We start from the raw sequence: 19,716 nt of genomic DNA on the forward strand, positions 1-19,716 counted from the left end.
TAATTCTCACCATACTTCTTGACTTGAATCTCACTTCCGACTTATTAGACATAAATTTTTTAATGTAGGCTTCGTGGCGCAATCTAATTCTTAAATTTTTTACGGGTTATTACATTCAGCCCCCCTTATAATAAATTCGTCCTCGAATTTAAGCTTTTGTCTCTTACTTAATCCATCGTAGTTTTTCGACATATTATTGCTCCACGTATCGCCTTTTGTAACGTTTACATATTTATAACAAACTCGTTCTTATTACGTCCATAATCCTTATATAAACTTCTCATCTATGTTCTTATGAAATTGCCGCTTAATTCTACGTTTAATAATCACAACGTTTAACTTCTAAACATCCTCCTTAGGGGTGTCATATTCCAATATTGACCCGATCTAATTAGTTTTGTTAATCTCGACAATCTTTTCAGATACTTCTTCGCACAGTAACTCTTTGTTTACTTCTTCTGTCTGTGGTTGAATTCACAAAAGAGAAGTGTGATTCCAACTTTCTGCTTTTATCCAAAACGACTACATTTTTTTCATAGGTGTTCTCGTTTCTTTTATATAATTTAAACTTGAATAATGACCTTTGTTATCAATCTTTTGATTCACTTTATGATGTTTGCTAATCTTCTTTAACATTGTCCAGTGAAGTTCTTAGCTTTGTCTTAACTTACCTCCCGGTCGTCTTATACTTCTTGCTTCAACATTTTTCACCGCTCCTATAACTAGAAGATCAAAAGTTACTCCTTCATACTTGTCAATGTGTTGCACTCTTGGTCGTTTGCATATCCATATATCATATTCTTACTGATATTTCGTCTATCAGTAAAACTGATCTTATCCCTAGATCAATTTTATACTTCTTGACCCTATATATATCTTGACTATATAGAGTTCAATTATTTCTTAATTTCTTGTTACTTTCCATGTAACGTCCTTAATTCTTTTCCTCGATTACCTTTATCGAGTGTCACTCAATATACGTAGGTTGTTTAAGCCTTATCTATGTCGATTAACTTAATCGATCTCTTCATATTCCTCCGTCCATTTTTAATTTATTTTATACTTCCTTATACTTGAATGGCTCTTTGCAGGTATCTTAGTTCAAGTTCTTATGGGTGTCCTTCTTTACTGTCTTTTGTTTCGAGCTATCCAATAACACCTTTGTGATATAGCTCAACCCCTTTGTTGAGTCTTTCCTTCCTATTCCTTTGCATCCATTGATGTCTATATGGCTTATTAGCCTTATCGATCATTTACTTGTTTGCTTCTTTAAGCGTCGTCTATCTATATCCTTATTCTCCTTAGGGCTTATGTATTCGCATATTACGACTTCACATCATCCTGTCTGTTATCTATATAAATCATATCTCGAGGTATCGATGTTTTCGATCATACATCTAGATGTCTTGTCTAGGTAAATTTTTTGAAATGATGCCTTTATTTCCATGCCTTCCGGCGACTTTATCACCCACTCGTTACTCTTGATCGTCGTTGCACCCCTTACTCTCGAGGTGACTTAATTGCCTTATACAATTCTTACCCTCAAAGGTTCTACCTATGAGGTGTGAGCTATGTTCACCATTGAACTATCTCTATACAATCTTTTATATTTGTTATTTCTCTTTGTTAAAGTTTATATATTGGTGTCACAGAAAATTCCATCTGGTTTTCTTACGTTTCAAATCAATTTGACTTTGCCCGCGGGACTTTCAAAACAATTTCTTTTCAAATCGAATACAATTTCAATCGTATAGTTTCAAAACTTTTAGTATAATTGTGCATCAGAGTGATGACACCTCTCATTACTAAAGAGTTGCTATTTAAAATTCTTTGAATTGCTCGTATCAGCGAATGCATGATGCAGAGTAAAATTATGGTTTTATATCAAAATATTTATACATATATGCTGATACTGCAATGTGTTTTCAATCATGTCTTTCATGCTTCCTATGGCATACTATATGCTGAGTCTGCGCACAATTATACTTTCAAAAGAAATATCAAAACTTTATTTCTTTTGTAAACACCATAAGTCAACTCAGACCGGAACTTCTGTGACATTTTAGCTTTTCTTTATTATAGCTTTTTATTGATTTTATTGATGTATTTTATTCTCATTCTCTATCCTCCTATCACATACTATCAAGCTATGTTCAGGGCATAGCTCAGGTTATTCAGGCATATTTGACATTTTGTAGAGTATGTCAGACTCTTTTAATGTATGTTCTCTACGTCTTGTTCCCTTCCTAAAGGAATATCTTAGGTTATGCACCTAGGTTCTCATTCTCCCTAGTGCATCGTATGTTCGATAACGATCTATCTCTAATATGATGCGTCTATACCATAATGGCTTGCCTTAATGGCCAAACCATAGCTACTAAAAAAAATGTGATAGCACAAAGCATACGCATCGTACTTGGGGGTGCTTGACTAGATTCGCCCCGCTCTCGGATCACTATTCCTGATCGGCGGCCTTTGATTCGCTATTTCTGGTATACGGGAGGTACATCCTCTCCATTTGATATAGCGTGTGGCTGAGCCTTGTCTTGCACAGACATGCTTGTAAGAGTCCATTTCTCACGTCCTTCTCCGTATGCACATTGCATATGCATACTCTATCATAAATGAAACACGCATCCTTATCGCATATACATAATCCTTATAGAACAAACTACGTTTCACACAGCAATCGATTATAAAGACTCGCATCCTATCGAGGAGAGTTAGAAGTTTATAAACAAACAAGGACCTATCAATGATATGACTCGAATCCTATAGCTGCAGTAGTTCCTAGCTTAACCTAGTGACAATGTCAAACCTAGGTACAGATGATCACCTATAAGCAATGGCCTATGAATCTAACCATTGCTCTGATACCACCTTTGTCACGACCCGAAATCTCAAGCCGCGAACGGCGCTAGGGAATGGGAGTGGTAGCTCCGAAACCCGTAGCAAGCCTAGAGATCACTATAAATTTTTCGCGAAACATTAACAAAATGTTTTTATAAAACTTCTTTAAACGATACAAAACGATCTTTAGAAATCAGGGTCTTACAAAGCGATAGCTCATATCAAGCAATGCCATGTTTCTCGCATATATATAAACGGTTTAAAAGCGCAGTTTAAAACCTTTCGTACATATCAGAGCTTAGATAAAACATATAAAACCGTTTGACAAATCACTATACAAACATCTAAGGACTTGACTACTGCAGCACTACTGATCGACTCCTTCTTTCTGTACTCACAGACTTCTGGAACAAAGATAGAAGTCTGTCACTTCCGATACTATACACCTGAAACATAACACTATTGGGGGGGGTCAGACAATGCTGAGTGAGTTCGCATTTACTTAAGATATTATAAATATAAATTGCATAAACACATATTAAAATAAACAATAATGTTTGATCCGATGAAACCCTAATCTTAAATTCGTACTATTTCCTATTCGTATCCTGCTCATATTGTATCCATTAATTATATCAAATCATTTTAATCCGAGTGGTACGGTCCCGAGATAGTTCAACCGAGTTACCGTTACCACGTGACATAGTCCCGAGATAGTTCAACCGAGTTACATCATGTCACTGCTAAATCCCAAGGTGTGAGTCCCGAGATAGTTCAACCGAGTTACTCACTAGATACGGGTCCCGAGATAGTTCGACCGAGTTACCTCGTATCTACCAAAATTATAATCCTCCTTTCCGATACCCAAACATGATTAGCGTATATTGAGCTCATATCAAACATTTTCAAATACAAAAATCTATCGACACTAATTCTATGACTGACCCAGACACTGGTGATCACACAGCCTATTGACGCCCAATAGGTAGCTCGTTTCCTCGGATAATTAAAGCAAACATCACAATTTACAAATAACAATAATATATCAAATAATGCACCCAAGCGATATTATGAACAAAGTATTCACATGAATTACCCAAGTAATAATGCATATGCAATGCAATTAATGAATTACCACATAATTATCAACTTATAATAATAATATACGAAAGTAAATTGCAGAACTCACTGTTTTCTATCCAAAAGCTACGGTCATATCGCGTTCTTTAAGTACCGTGTTCCGTTGGTAGTCGCCTCGCCGAGTCTACGAAAATACGATAATGAATCGTAGTTAAAATGGATCCTAATCCAAAGGTGTTCTAACTATATAATACTTTGTGACTAAATCAATTTATTTTGCCTGGGAATAAATTGATTACGTTTTAATATTATAATCCCATAATTTATAGTTTTTCTTAGCTCGAAACGTCAATTTATAACTGAATTAATTAACGACTTTACATTTCGTTAATTAAAACTAGTTTTCCCAAAACTAGCTAATTAGCCGACTTTGGACTATTAAAACGTTTATTTAAAATGGCCCGACTTCCAAACAAATTTGACATCCTTATAGTACCTAACCCCATCTACAACTTTCGTTTAGATTTTAAACTGAAATTATCGTCCTAAGGTGTCGGAAATTGGTCCTGAAGTCGACTCCTTAAAATTGGCAGTTTTGGACTGCAAATTAGCTCACTACAGCTGCTGTTTCGGGCTTAGAAACAGAGCACGTAAACTAGTCATAATTCAAAATAAATTTGACATTCCTATAGTTCACAACGTCCTCTACAATTTTCGTTTAGACCTTCAATTCAAAATCAAACCCGAAGATATCGGAAACTAGCCCCGAAGTTGCTTCCCCGGGCTGTTTTATCGACAGCAGAACAGCCCCATGGGCTGCTGTTTACAGCCACATTTCTTGTTGTCTGGCCACTGTTGCGGCAGCAGCTCTCTCATACTTTCATTCTCTGTTCCGTAACGAACAAAACGACACTAAAACCGACTCGTTCCGACATTTCGTTAGCCCGCAATCCGGTCTCAAAGTTGACTCCTAATTCACATTTTAACTTTTAATTCAAAACAGTTTTGACTAATTCAAAACGTATTCAATCAACTTTTAATCCGTTCTAATGAAGTTTAATATCACTTTTAACTTCAATAATCAATACGTTAAAATTCCGCCAATCCATTTTAATTAAATTTTACTCACTTTAACTTTCGAAACCAATTATTTTTGTAGTAGATAAACCATCCCTAACAACTCACCAAACGATCATTAAACTTATGTTTTTAACTCAAGCTTTAAACTATTCGAACGGGGGCCGAGTTAGCGTCACATTCTCGTTTTCCTCGGCGACCGAGGGCTGCGATGGCTGCCCTCAAAGGACTGTTCAGCTCTGCTCATAAGAGCAGAGCCGAACTCTGCTCTCTTGGCAGAATTCTGCCGAAGCAGAATTCTGCTCTTGAGAGCAGAATTCGCTGCTCTTGGTGAGCAGCAATTGCTGCTCACCGGAGCGAATTCCGGCCACCATAAACCTTTTCCGTCATGCTCTAAGGGTTAACCAATAATTCATCCATTTGTTTGCTTAAAATCTCAACTAAAACAACTCTCAATCTCATCCATAACACACAACATACCAAAGCTAAAAACTCAATAACAACCCTAAGCTTTCTATCATCCAAATCACCATAAACAACCAATAAATCTTTAAATTAGTAATCATACCTTGATCCCCTTTGATTGTAGAGTATTTGCTTCCAAGATTTTGGTGTTTGGATGAGAAATTGTGAGTGTGTGGGAGTGATTTGTTGAGTTCGGCAATGGAGTCTTGAAGATGAGGGTTTAATGCTTCTTGGTTTATCTAATGGAGTGAAGAAGATGCTTCTAGTGGATTTTATGATAGAGTACTTAAAGGCTAAAGTACCAAATTAACTCAACAACTTTCCTTTACAATTTAGTCCAATTCCGCAACTAATGTCGCGTCAATTTTTAATACGACCTCGGAATTCATTAACATTTTCACAATCACTTCCGAATAATATTTTATGGACGATATGATATAAATTATTAGCTTGGGACTAAATTTTTATTTTTATTTTAAATTATCCTTAATTATTAATTAGTCCCGCTAATAACCGCTTCTAGCGAAATAATAATTTTCCAATTAAATTACTATTTCTCGACCAATTCAATTCATTAATTCTCACCATACTTCTTGACTTGAATCTCACTTCCGACTTATTAGACATAAATTTTTTAATGTAGGCTTCGTGGCGCAATCTAATTCTTAAATTTTTTACGGGTTATTACATTCAGCCCCCCTTATAATAAATTCGTCCTCGAATTTAAGCTTTTGTCTCTTACTTAATCCATCGTAGTTTTTCGACATATTATTGCTCCACGTATCGCCTTTTGTAACGTTTACATATTTATAACAAACTCGTTCTTATTACGTCCATAATCCTTATATAAACTTCTCATCTATGTTCTTATGAAATTGCCGCTTAATTCTACGTTTAATAATCACAACGTTTAACTTCTAAACATCCTCCTTAGGGGTGTCATATTCCAATATTGACCCGATCTAATTAGTTTTGTTAATCTCGACAATCTTTTCAGATACTTCTTCGCACAGTAACTCTTTGTTTACTTCTTCTGTCTGTGGTTGAATTCACTAATGAGTAAATTGAATGTGTACATTATATTAGATAGGGGTATGATAAAAAAAAGTAAGGAAAATTTTACAAAATCTATAAACAATAATTATTTTTCTTAAACTGTATGATAAAAATAAAGTGAACAACTCTATTGGGACGGAGGGAGTAAAAACTAAATTAAAATTGACGATTTTAAAATTTTAAACCATAAATAAAAAAATGAAGAGTATAAAGTATTTTTAAACTGTTAAGCCAATTGTAGAGTCAAATTCGAACCTATAGAACTGAAATGTAGGTGCAATATGTGCTACTATTGACCAACAGAAGACCGACCGGAATTATAAGTGAAGTTTCAGGCTTCATGTCTCCTCGGACTTATACACCTGCTTTTACCATACCCTGCTGCACTATACATTCTTCATGCTTTATGTACTTGTTTGGTAAGTAAAAGACAATGAATTAACTATCAATTGGCTCCTTTAATTTATATGTTTTGATCAATTAGCATAAAAGTTCATTTTATTATCAAATTGGTCAAAAAATTATTACTCTCCTCTCTTATATATAGAAGGCCTAATCACTCAAAAACCCCTCACCTTTAAACTTTTTTTCAATTCCGCCCCGACGTTGAAAATTTGTCAATTTTACCCACTTTTGAATTTTCCGTTTTCAATTGTACCCCAATATTTTAATTTTTGTTAATTTTTTTACTTAAATGATGAAATCATTCAATTAATTAAGTCTAAACATGAAATTAAATTCTTTTTTATTCAAAAAAGTACAAATAAGTCATTTATTTTTAAAAACTAACTAAAAACCATAATCAAATTAACACTAATTTAAATTCTTAATTAATTTAATTAAATTTAAATAAATTTTAAAAATATGCAATTAATATATGCGAGACATGGAGAATTTTTTAAACAAATTTACAAACGCAAAAGACGTTAATTTAATTTTTCAAGGTACAATTGAAACACAAAAATGCAAAATCGGGTAAAATTGACAAATTTTCAACGTCAAAAGGGGCTAAAATGTCGGGGTTTTTTTAAGACATTAGGCCTATATAGAATATATTTCTATTTTGAGTTGTTCCAACAAAAAAAAAGTTATGCTTCTAGTTATACATTAAATGTTTTATTTTATATTTTTAGCAAAAAAATTCTTATTTATTTTAATTATAATTTAATATTGATAATTCTAATAGATATCTTAATTTTAGCCAATTAAATTCTACCAATTAGAATAAGTTTTGAGACTATCTTAGGAACTTTATAAAAGTAAATACATAATATTAATGATATTTCTATATTTATGGGATGGAGGGGTACTTTTTTATCAACATGATCAGAAAAGTCTAGTTCACAAGCATAATTTCAGAGGCATAAAAAATCTGAAAATTCTATCAATATGCTGAAATTTACACAGATTAATGTAGTGATAAAAAAAATCAGAGCAATTATAATCATACTCGGATTCAAAAATTTCTATTTATATGCTTGAATTCGTTCATATATCAAAACAAACTGCAGAATATTAATTTATATATAATACAAATCGCATAAAAAGTCCACAAACGGCTCGGATTATACTTATTCCTATGACATATTATTACAATTGTGCCTTGCAATTCTGAAAACTGGCACATAAATGCTATACCACTAAATAAATTTTCTCATTCTGAGAAATGTTTAATCTTTTGTATTATTGTAACAGCCTAGCCTATAAAGAGTGATCTCTAGCTAATTAGTAATCCTCTGATATGGGCAAATTCTGTCATCTAATGAACTAATTTTTGAGTTTAATTTATATTCCTTGCTTCTTGAACATAAATTACAGGGTTTTTACGTAACTTAAACAAAGTCGGGCTGACCTGTTGACGTCAAGCAACGGTGCCACATTCGGCTGTTAGGATCTACAGCCCTGGGATAAGATATTACTTCAGGAATCGGAAAGTAGACATAGTGAGTGTTGCATATGCCGACTGTGATTCCGCTATATCCAGCAAATGCACCATGGACCTGTCGTAACCACAATTTCACATAAATACAAATCCACACACAATTATTTTACTTAACAGGAGCTGATAACGGAAAATGGTACGATTTCTACTAGGAAATTGGAGAAATTCTTATATAGACTTTGTCACGTGACTGGACAGAGTCAATAAGATTATAATACTTAATTAAATGATTAATTTTTGAATTAATTAAATCACATTATCGCATCATATAATACGTATTATAATTTTATTGACTCTATCAATGGATGATACGGTGGATAGAGTCTAGCATAATTATTTATAAAGAAATTGATATGCTATCATTGTTAGATAATTTGGAGCCTAAAATAGAAACAAAGTTGCCTTAACTCTTCATGGAGCTACATTTCTTAATAGAAGAACCCTAATGATGACTAAATAGGTAGTAACTCAGCATACAAGAAAATGAGCAAAACTGTAAACAATAAAGGAACCACATATTCCATTCAAATTTTCTAAGAAAATCAACAAATATTCTTCAAAAAATTACTTTTCATGACCTATTAAACTGAATAAAGCTCGAAAATAGACACAAACTGAGCAGCATACATGATCCAGTAGTATAACTCCATTAAACCTTTGTCACCGAGCAACCGGTTAGCTCCTATGTATATTTTTCTTGATTCTATTAAGTTCCATATATGTGTAATGCTTCTATAGTTACATAACTGTTTTTCTTATGTCGAGCGAGACATATATCATGTTGTGAACCTCTACTATCTCCGATTCTCAATTATCATAAACTAAATGAAATCCTTATGCTTTTGTTAAATAAATTGGCCACTCAAATAAAGTATCACCAAGTTCAAATAAACCTTACTATTATGAAGTTGCTAGCATCATGCTGCAGTAAAGAGAGCCAGCAGTTCATATATTACGATAAAGAAAGAGGAATGACTACTTACAGCATTTTGTCCAAGAACAGTACATAAGATTCCATCTGATGCATTTGCGCGACATGCACGGATCATGTATGTTGGATCAATATACTTCACATCAGAATGAACACCCATCTCCTTGAAAAATTTCTTTATCTGGCGGATAAAAGTATTTGATCAATATTGGTGTGCCAGTGGGTAGGAAAAATTGATACAGATCTAAATATTTAACATTTTATTAGAAAGAATTAAGGAAAAATAAAGCCATGCATGAAAAGAAAGTGTCCCCAAATGCAGAGATATTCATAATCGCTAATGCACTCATTAACTACTCTTAGATCCGAGGTAATGCACTCCATGATTCCTGAGTTCAAAAATTTAGGTTAATTTCAAATCAGTTAGCAAGACCATCACTCGAAAGAACCTGTTGAGTATTAAAGTATGTTTTCTCGACAGATGTTAGGGAAGTAATAGCTCATGCAATGCAATATCAAAATGATCAAAGAACACAGAGATGATTCATTGTTAAGATTCAGAATTCAAGGAATTAGGAAAGACTTTCTGGATATACAAAGAAGCGAACTAAATTCATACAAATATACAATCACTAACCTCTTGTTGAATATAAACCCCAACATCTCCTAGTACCATGTTTCCAGATGCATCGGTAGCATTAGTTTTCTCAAGAAAATTCTGCATCATAAAGCAACACAATTATGGAGTTTGCAATCAAAGTATAAAGTATAATAATTTTGACAAGTGATTATCCTTAACTAAAGGGGTACAATAGTTAATAAATGTGCAATTCACCTGTCCAGCTCCCTCTGCTACACAGATCACAGCTGATCCCTTTGTCTCGATTAAGTATTTCAAATGATTCAAAACACCATGAGGGCCATGTAAATTAAAGGGTACCTTTAATAATGCAAAAATTGATAAAATTAATATAAGTTAAATCAGAGAAACCGCAAAGGAATAAATCTTCATCAATTAAATTACCTCTGGGATCAAACATATGTCAATTTGTCCACTAGCTAAGGATGCATGCATGGCTATAAATCCACTGCTTCGACCCATCAATTTCACAACCCCTATGCCATGATATGCACTATGTGCCTGCGAAGAAGTCAAAACATGATCAGTTAATCATGTATGTAGAATTAACTGGGAAGAGGTCAGCCACACACCACAAATTTATAATTTTGTTATTACAATGCTGGGATACTAGAAATAGCAATAAAAACCAACTTTGTACCTCGATATATGCGGAGTTTATTGCTCGCTGTGCTTCTTCAACTGCAGTGTCGAAACCAAAAGTTTTGTCCATCATCAAAATATCATTATCGATAGTTTTGGGTACACCAACTACAGCCACTTTCAACTTTCGTTTGAGGCACTGAAATCAGAAGTTCAGAAAAGATAACACTCAGCAAAGACCAGTAAGGGAAGTGAAAACGTGGGGGAATTAAAGCAGAGTCCCCATATCAATCTCAACCGAATTTGATAAACCAAAAGGTATAGCCGGAATCGGAGAAGTGAGTAAAGTTTTCTACTTTTTCATCAGTATCAAAGTAACATTATCTAGAAAATTATTTTGGTAAATTAAGTCCGAGAGTAACGCAATAAATCTATAAAAAGCAACTAGCTCAATAACCTCATTATGTATTGCATTTGCTCCGGCATGTGTACCATTGCCACCTAACACAAAAAGCATGTTGATTCCTCTTTCCTGGAAAGATAATGCAAAAGTATGTCTCGAAATCAATGTCTAACAGCGTGAAGCATATCGATACTGGCCTCACAATAATACTAAAGAAATTAATTGAGTACCTCCATACTGTCCACAATGTCACTAACATCAGGTCCTCCACGTGAAACTCCTAACAAGCTTCCTCCAGAAAGATGAACATTTTGAACTACTTTCCTTGAGAGCTGATAATCATAGCGAAATGCAAAATATTAGCAGGAAACTTATTAATCTAAGTGCTTAAGAAGAGAACAAATCATGTGCTGCTGTAAACACAATGACAGATAGATAATAATTGATCCTTCAACAAACGATTACAGGAGAAAAGGGAATTTACCGGCATTTCACTCAAGTCTTTATCAGAAAATCCTCGATAACCAAAAGGAATCCCCACTATCTTTCTGACACCATATATTTCAAGTGTGATGACGATCTGCCAAAGTTCAAAACTATAAATAAATATGCACAAAAAACCTCAAACACATCATACATCACATGATCTCTTTAGTATATTTTCTTTACCACTTATTCCGAAGGCTTCAAGTGTTACAATGCAACTTCCGATGTATGTATAAAAGCAAAGAGAATTAATTCAATTCCTGACCTGTCTGATGACGTCATTGAGACCAGGGCATAACCCACCACAAGTTACAATTGCTGCCTTGACTTCTTCTGGTTTGAAGTAAATTTTCTCACGAGGGCCAGCTCGATGAACCCTGTAAAGATTGCATCTTATCATATCCATAACCAACATATAAGTTTAGAATAAAATCACTGTTTCATACACCATAAATACAATTAAAATCATCATAGCATGCAAATAAAGCCAAATACCATTCGATCACTCATTTTACGAACCATTATTTATTGTCCCCAATTCATAGTATACATAGATCATAGAAACACAATTATCAGAGGTATTTGAGACATGTGATTAATTACCATTGTTCAACCCAAGTACAATCAGGATCAATGCACACAGCTCCAGCAGATGTCGGGGACGAGAAATGTATGACCTGAAACATATATACATCCATCAGTAACAAGTAACAACAAAGTCAAACTCATAATCTGTGTCTGAGAAACCTTCAAAAATACTACAACATCGTATGATCATCACTTAATTAAACTACTTCGGTTAGAAATTAAAATTAATTACCTTCAAAAGTACTCTATCATTATTGTTAATGTAACCATGCCACTCCTCATCAGACGGATAACCGCCGGCAAAATCCTCAGAAACCGGAGTTCTGCAAAATTAAACAAACAAAAATCATCAAATAAAAACAACATGCAATTCGATCATAAACATAAACATAAAATTAAATTAAATTTTAGGTACCTCATCTTGAGACAAAAAGTGGAGGGAATAGGCTGAGCATCGGGAAAAGAATCCGTAATATGCGGAATATTAAAACGGCGTTCGAAATCTTGCTGATACTTAATTTTCCAGTCAGGATCACTGAAATCAATATTCAACTGCGACGGCGGCTGATGCTGCTTCGGAATCTGCGCGAACACGCCGCCGATTCTGCTTCTGGAAACTCGAGAATTCTGTAAAGAAAATCCGCAGGAGGAGGAGTTGTGAGTAGTTCTTGTACAGCGACGGGAGAAATTGAGCTTGGGAGCGGCGACGGAAGAATGCGAAACAGAGTCCATGAAAAGAGAGAGTTTGAGGAAGGGAAAAAAGTGTGTTTGGATGGTGAGAAAATTAGCGAAGTGAACGAGGGAAAGAGTAACAAGAAAAACGGGAAACAGAAGTGTTTTGTCTTTGGCCGTCTTACGGTACAGTACGGCCAAAAGAGGAGCTGACAGAGACCTTTTTCTACTCTTTTTAGTACTTCTGACTCATCAAAAGACACGTACGAATAGGACTCACTCATTGGACTTATTATTGGGAGATTTACAAAATTATTCTATTTTTAAAAAATAATTACAAGTTTACCTCTTCCTCTTGAATACAAGTTTACCTCTTCCTCTCAGATTTACGAACAAGAAGTTATCGCTTTTTAAATTTACAAACACGTTGATCACATCAGAGAACGTTCATAATCATCGTTAATATGATAATTATCATAAGAGAACGTTAATCGTTGTCACCTTTCTCCATTCTTATGATTGTTTAGATTAAGCGCCGATCAGATCCGTAGTTTTCGAAGCCGAACACGAATTATTTTTGAATCTCCATGTTATTTTTTATTTATTTTGTGTTTTTTATATAGTTGTTTTTGCATAAAACCATTTCAGATTTGCGTTTATAGTCTGGAGCCAATATTAAAATTGTTTTGATAATGTTAATCAGAACATATGATTAAGCATGTAATCATGCAGTTACTCATGTAATTATATATATGAATCTTTAATCGAGTTTTTGTGAATGTAAACGAGCCGTCGCCACTATATTCATGTTCAACTCATTTTAAATAAACATAAAATCAATTTCGACCTCAATTCATTTATAATTCGATCGATCGAGCCGAAAGAGCATCTCGATACATTCACACTCCTATCAGCTGAGGTAGAAAGATGGGGTTTGAAATTATAGTTTTGGAGTTTTTTTTAATAATGTGACATTGATATGGGTAGTTTGTATTTTCTTTGGCAGGATGACAGTTAGGGTTGTCAAAATGGATTGGCGGGTCGTGTTCGTGTCGTGTCGACACACTCTGGTGACACGATTAGGGTCAACACGAACACGACCCATTTAACTAATCGTGTCACAATTCCCAACCCTAACACGACACGAATTTTAAACGAGTGACATGACACGACACGATTAACACGTTAAGATAAATGGGTAACACGATTAACACAATTACACGGCTAACACGACACGACTAACACGACCCACTTAACATTTAAGAATTTTTTAAATCATATAAATATAATTTTAATCTCGAATTTATCAATTAATTTTCAAATTGTAAAATTTTAATATAATTTATTTATTTTTATATTAATATAATTAATTTTTATGATTATAACTAGTTTATTTTTATATTATTATAAATAATAAAATTTATAAACGGGTTAGGTGGGTTAGATGGGTTTGCGAGTCAACCCGTGACACGACCCATTTATTTCGTGTCATAAACGGGTTGACACGTTTTCGACACGAACCCGCTAAGCCTCAACCCGGATTCGCCAAACTTACGGGTTAGACGAATCGTGTTATCGTGTCATGACCCATTTTGACACCCCTAATGACAGTCAAGTATGGGATGTGGACCGCGCGCAAGTCCACATACGTATTCTTAGAAAGAGAGTAGTCAAAGTTTAAATTTGCGACCTTGGTTACTAGATGGTTGCGATTTAGACCACTAGATCAAATTCATACAATTCTGTTAGTGTGTATTAAAAGCACTATAATTTAATATATAAGAATTTATTTTTACAATTGATGTGAGCAATGGCTTTTAAAATTTTAATGAATTTTATTTTATTTTATGAAAAAGTATACTTTAATTTAGATATTCAATTCTAGATGAATATTACTATTAAAAAAGAAATGCCGTCTATGTTTAAGTAGTTGACTATAGTAACAACATCATGAACGACGCCGGATCTCATTGCAACAAAACATACGGACCGACTTTGCTTATGTCTTTATTATTGCAGTCATCCGTTTCTTTGTTTTGTATGTTTTCCACCAATAAGCTGAGTTGACCACTTATGTTTGCATTTTATAATGGAATAATTGTATTCATGGTGCTATCAATTCAATTTCTGAATATTTTTTCTAACATTATATGTCATTTGTCATGTGTTAATATTATTAAATTGAATAAAACTGGAAATTTTAGGAGTTGAAATTAGGGTTTTTAAAATTAAAAAAAATGAAAAGAGAAAAAAATTGATAAAAGAATATTTTGTCTATTTACTTAAAGTGCTATGATTAAGATATTTTGAAATATTAAATTAGACATTTTAAAGTAAAAAAATGGACAGAAAAAAACAAGTGAAAATAAGAATCTAGAAAGTAAAATAACCCAATAAAAAATTAAAATTGGATTGTAGTTATTAATTTTTATATGACTTTTAAAAAGTTAATTAAGTTAGATATTGCTTTTAGTCATTAACCCTAAAAGCTAATTATGTACTTACAAATTGATACTTCAACTTACAAAATTAGAGTAGCTTAGAACAAGTACGGAACTAGAAATAATTTATCAACAGGCTAAATCACTGATTCTAAGAAATTACCCATAACATGATTGACTAGTACACAAATGACGTAATAAACCGAGTCTATCTAAAAATTTCTCCATAACTAGGGATATGCAGAAATCAAACCAGACTAGGTTAAGAACTAAAATCAAACCGAAAACTGAAGTGTAATTTGGTTTGTATGAAAAGTAGACCAATTCGGTTAGACCAAGCAAAATATTCGATTTTCTGTATTAGATTGAGTTGGACTTATCTTATTAGGCCTTGCCTGGAAATGAAGGCCAACATCTGAACCTTAAATAAAGCAAATGGCCCATTGATCACATCCGAAAACTTAAGGACCCAGTAATAATCCTAATTGCAACTTTCAGCCAACCATGTATGTAGGAGTAGGAAGAACTGTTTAATCGGGCTGGGTACCCGCTCGACCCGCCCATGGTAAGCCATAATACTGATTTTAAAATTTAAATCTGCCACGTTTAAAATCGTAGTAATAATAAAAAAAATGTGCGAGTTTGAATTTTTAGTTTCACAAAAAGTTAGTGGTAATTCGTATAAATCCGGCTATTGAATAAGGTTTGGATAGTTATTCCGGATTTGGATTAGATTTAGACTTATCTTTAAAATATTTAAATTCGACTGGACCCGACCTGAATGTGTTCAAACTCGGCCCATTAATATGTCTAAGTAGGAATAAAGGGTAAATGGAGACTATAAACACACACATCAAACATTGATTTGGCTTGAAGGCCAACCCAAAATCAATAAATCCCTTCCAAGTAAAGCAATACTTAATTTACCCAAATAATTCTCATTCTATAGTAATTTAATATCAACTTCACCATAGATATATATATTTGGCGCCTAAATTTGAATAACCCAACTATAAAAACTTCCTTAACGGTCATTAACTCTTCAAAACACCCTGATTTTGATTTATGTCCTCTTCATTCCAACTGTAAATAGACCCAACCCCACATGTCAAAATCCACCTCATTGGATATAAAAACATTACAATAACACATAAAATAAGACAAATAATAGCTTATACATGGACCAACACATGAAGACACATTTACTAGGTTTTAAATTTTAATGATCATATTCTTTTGAGTATTTTCATTCAAAAACATTTATTCACATTTAGATATTTTTTTGGGGTTTTGCAGATTTATCTGATCAACTCAACATCTCATTGCAAAATCGACCGGTAATTGTGTTTTAAATAATTATTTGTCTACATTGCACGAAATTTATTGACTCTTACCGTTCAGAGTTTCATTTTATACTTCTTTTCACAAAAAGATTTACTAAATCTCTAAAACTGTATAATGTACTTATTTTTATGAAAAATATTATTTTAGCGTTTCTATTTCCGTGCTAAATTTTTGTATTAATGCCGGTTTTATTTAATATTACAGATTGAGCAAAACTTGCATCCGATAATGTCGGAAAAAGAGGTGGAGATTCGGGGCGAGCTAGAGATGGATATCGAGAGAGATTTGGAGCAAGAAATTAAAGATGGTATATACCATCTTGCACTAAGATTACACAGGCTTCATCATCATCAAGAAAAAAGAAACAAAATAGTATCTGAAGTGAACATAAGCATAAAAATGGAAGGAGGGACCAAGATTGAAATAAAAGAGACCAAAAAAGAATTAAATCCTCATGATCATCAAGAAAAAGCAAAAGCAGGCAGGCCAAGAACTGCAAAATCAGACAAGTTTGATTGGGAAAAGAGTTTAAGGAAAAGTAAAGTGATGAACAAGACAAATGTCCATATGGATATGAAGCTAGAAAATGCAAGAAGGAATGGTGGTGATAAGGTACTTAAATTGGGATGGAAGTGCGAAAATTAAATGGAGAGTGATCTATATAATATTTATGTAAATGTTATATTTTGTGTTTTTTTTCAAGAAATGTAATGTTTTGTGTTTAATTGACATGGTATTAGAGTGTTATTAGGGCTATTGAAGTATACAATTGCTAACAAGCAAGTGTAATTGTGGATTATATGTTGGGATAATACTATTACGACTTAAATAGCAATTTTCCTAATGGACAATTAACACATAAATTAACTTTATGAGCAAATAAATATGCGAACTAAAAGATAATAATAAAAAGGCTTAAGTGGCAATTTGACCATTCAACTTATAAGCAATGGACAATTAACATATAAATTAATTATGTGAGCAAATTAGTCATGAAATTGTTGATTATGGGCAATTAACCCCATTTTGGCAATTTGTCCCCTCAACTTGTAAGTTAATTGTTTCCTAAATTGACAATTTGCCCCTTCAACTTGTAAGCTAATTTACCCATAACTATCAAATTCGTGACTAATTTATCCACAAAGTTAATTTATGAGTTAATTGCCAATTGCTTACAAGTTGAGGGGACAAATTGCCACTTAACTCATAATAAAAATATCTTATTAACATTCTAATATTAAAGAAATTTCAAGACCAAAAAAGTTAGTATTTTTTTAAATACAATGACTTTTTTATATTGACTATTTTTTTTTAAATATAATTTAAATATTTTGGTGTGTCAATTTACGAATTGGAAAAAAATATGTCAGACCCTCAATTCAAACCTAGTTTCGGATACATAATTTTCATTTAAACTCAAATATTCCTTCAGAAACTGAAATTAAAGATCAATTGTGTAAAATAATTGTTAACATAATCAAAAAATTATAAAAATAAACTCTAAAGTAGGTTTAAATCGAAGGTTGGAGATATTGATCTAAATTTATAAAATTGACGGATCAAAATGTCCAAACTGCATTTTAAGGATATATTTAACAAAATAATTAAAATTTTATATAGAAAAGCATTTTGTTTTTTGTTTATTTGTAAAATATTCACATATAGTTATTAAATTTGACTAATTCTTGAAAAAAATTAACTTGGAGGATATGATGAGATGAGAACAAGGATGAGACATAATTAAATAATGAAGTCAGAAGCATGCTATGGGTTATTCAGAAATTACCCAGCTAGTGAAACCACAGAAACAAGCAACCTACATCATTTTATTATTTCACTAATTGCCCAAATTGGATTGGTTTTTGATCAGAAAACTCAGGTATTGGGGTTAGCTATAAATAGGCAAAAACCAACTAATACAGACAATTGTTCATATAAATCAGATAAACATGATAATATGAATAAGTAAATATAAATGTAACAATAATAGTAAATAAAATTCATATGATCAATCACTATCTTGATCCAGCTATATATAATAAGCTTCGACTCAGATTCCCATATATAAATTTAGGACCACAAATTTGATGAGCTTTAATTGAGTCTGGTGTTTGATTTCCTTAATGAAGTAAAAGGATCTTCATGTGTATGTGTTGTTGTTGAGTTTGGAAACTACAACAAGAAATGTATCAAATTGCTAGTAAAACTTCAAACATCAATCTCCATATTTGGACCTGCTAAAAAACAGCCAAATTTGTAGGGTTCTTTACACATTACCTTATTTAAGCAATCAAGTTCCCCCTTCTCCCCTCTATTTTTTTTGTGGCGGTACAGCCCGATATTCGGAGCTGCTCTCCCGCTAATTTGGACCGAACGAGATAGGATAGGACAGTAGGGCCTTTCTCAGAAGAATTTTGAATTTATTCCATATCCGGAGCTCGAACCGGCGGACGAAGGAGTTCTTACCACTCCATCCCAACTTTTGTTGGTTCCTTCTTCTCTATATTCATAATATATGTAATTATGCTATCTATGTGCTTCACTTGTTTAACTTAATACACTTCCTATAAACACCACAAATAACTATATTCATAGGTTATGTTGTATATAAAAACTTATCAGAGTCACATGTTTTGATGTTTCGTTTCTATTTGTAAAACTTTTGAAAAAAATTAGATTTATAGTAAAAAAATTTGTTTTGGCATTTTTATTTCAACATTTCTATTTTTGTGCAAATTAACTCATATGCATAGTTGACATAAGGTAATGACACCTTCAAAGTTGTACCATCTTATTTTTAAGTTTTGGTTTTAAGCTGATTTATATTGCACGAAAACAAAAATGCTGAAACAGAAAATAAGATTTTGACGTGAATATGTTACTAAAATAGAATTTTAGAGTATCAAGAGACTTTACGAATTACGACGAAATATAGGACCCGAGAAGTTTTCGTATATACATTAGCCGATAAATTATAAACCTAAAAACATAATGGAAAGAGTTGGTACCTAAAGAAAAATGAATCATGTTTAGAGAAGAGAGATTCTAGGGATCTTTAATTATATTTATGAGCAAAAGCTGAATCAAGAAATTCAAGTGATGGAATTAGTTGAAGAATTGCAGACAAAAGCTGTGTGCCCCCTTCTGGTTTTACTTGCT

General features: G+C 33.0%; 2 protein-coding genes and 1 long non-coding RNA gene across 5 annotated transcripts; 1 reads left to right on the plus strand and 2 right to left on the minus strand.

Annotated features, from left to right (window-relative positions):
* Positions 1-2,988: 2,988 nt before the first annotated feature.
* LOC126654580 (uncharacterized) lies at positions 2,989-5,898 on the minus strand. Of its 3 annotated transcripts, XR_007632645.2 has the most exons (3): positions 5,576-5,875; positions 4,040-4,114; positions 2,989-3,309 (listed from the first exon to the last, which is right to left on the minus strand). It is a non-coding gene; the product is annotated as an uncharacterized LOC126654580 (long non-coding RNA). The 3 variants fall into 3 exon arrangements; XR_008791122.1 differs by lacking the exon at positions 4,040-4,114 and having other exon boundaries at positions 5,576-5,898; XR_007632644.2 differs by lacking the exon at positions 5,576-5,875 and having other exon boundaries at positions 4,040-4,749.
* A 2,123-nt stretch (positions 5,899-8,021) lies between these two features.
* Positions 8,022-13,015, minus strand: LOC126657755 (ATP-dependent 6-phosphofructokinase 5, chloroplastic). Its single transcript, XM_050352520.1, has 13 exons — positions 12,516-13,015; positions 12,333-12,423; positions 12,116-12,189; positions 11,778-11,889; positions 11,511-11,606; positions 11,257-11,358; positions 11,081-11,155; positions 10,682-10,822; positions 10,426-10,542; positions 10,237-10,341; positions 10,039-10,119; positions 9,454-9,582; positions 8,022-8,528 (listed from the first exon to the last, which is right to left on the minus strand). The coding sequence occupies exons 1-13, from the start codon at positions 12,830-12,832 to the stop codon at positions 8,361-8,363; spliced, it is 1,608 nt and encodes a 535-aa protein (XP_050208477.1). The 5' UTR covers positions 12,833-13,015; the 3' UTR covers positions 8,022-8,360.
* A 3,375-nt stretch (positions 13,016-16,390) lies between these two features.
* Positions 16,391-17,382, plus strand: LOC126656478 (uncharacterized). The gene is made up of 3 exons (XM_050351056.2): positions 16,391-16,422; positions 16,510-16,550; positions 16,762-17,382. Exons 1-3 carry the CDS (start codon positions 16,392-16,394, stop codon positions 17,200-17,202), a joined length of 513 nt encoding a protein of 170 aa, XP_050207013.1. The 5' UTR covers position 16,391; the 3' UTR covers positions 17,203-17,382.
* The last annotated feature ends 2,334 nt before the right edge of the window (positions 17,383-19,716 follow it).

The sequence above is a fragment of the Mercurialis annua genome, linkage group LG7, assembly GCF_937616625.2.
Source record: "Mercurialis annua linkage group LG7, ddMerAnnu1.2, whole genome shotgun sequence".
NCBI classification, from domain to species: Eukaryota; Viridiplantae; Streptophyta; class Magnoliopsida; order Malpighiales; family Euphorbiaceae; genus Mercurialis; species Mercurialis annua.

Bases quoted from the DNA above. Each gene is read 5' to 3' on its own strand.
- LOC126657755 (XM_050352520.1), bottom strand. From the start codon at position 12,832: ATGGACTCTGTTTCGCATTCTTCCGTCGCCGCTCCCAAGCTCAATTTC. The intron at 12,424-12,515 runs GTACCTAAAATT...TTAATTTTGCAG, and splicing joins ACTTTTTGTCTCAAGATGAG to AACTCCGGTTTCTGAGGATT. The intron at 11,156-11,256 runs GTACTCAATTAA...TTATCTTTCCAG, and splicing joins ACATTGTGGACAGTATGGAG to GAAAGAGGAATCAACATGCT.
- LOC126656478 (XM_050351056.2), top strand. From the start codon at position 16,392: ATGGACCAACACATGAAGACACATTTACTAG. The intron at 16,423-16,509 runs GTTTTAAATTTT...GGGGTTTTGCAG, and splicing joins CATGAAGACACATTTACTAG to ATTTATCTGATCAACTCAAC. The intron at 16,551-16,761 runs GTAATTGTGTTT...TTAATATTACAG, and splicing joins TCTCATTGCAAAATCGACCG to ATTGAGCAAAACTTGCATCC.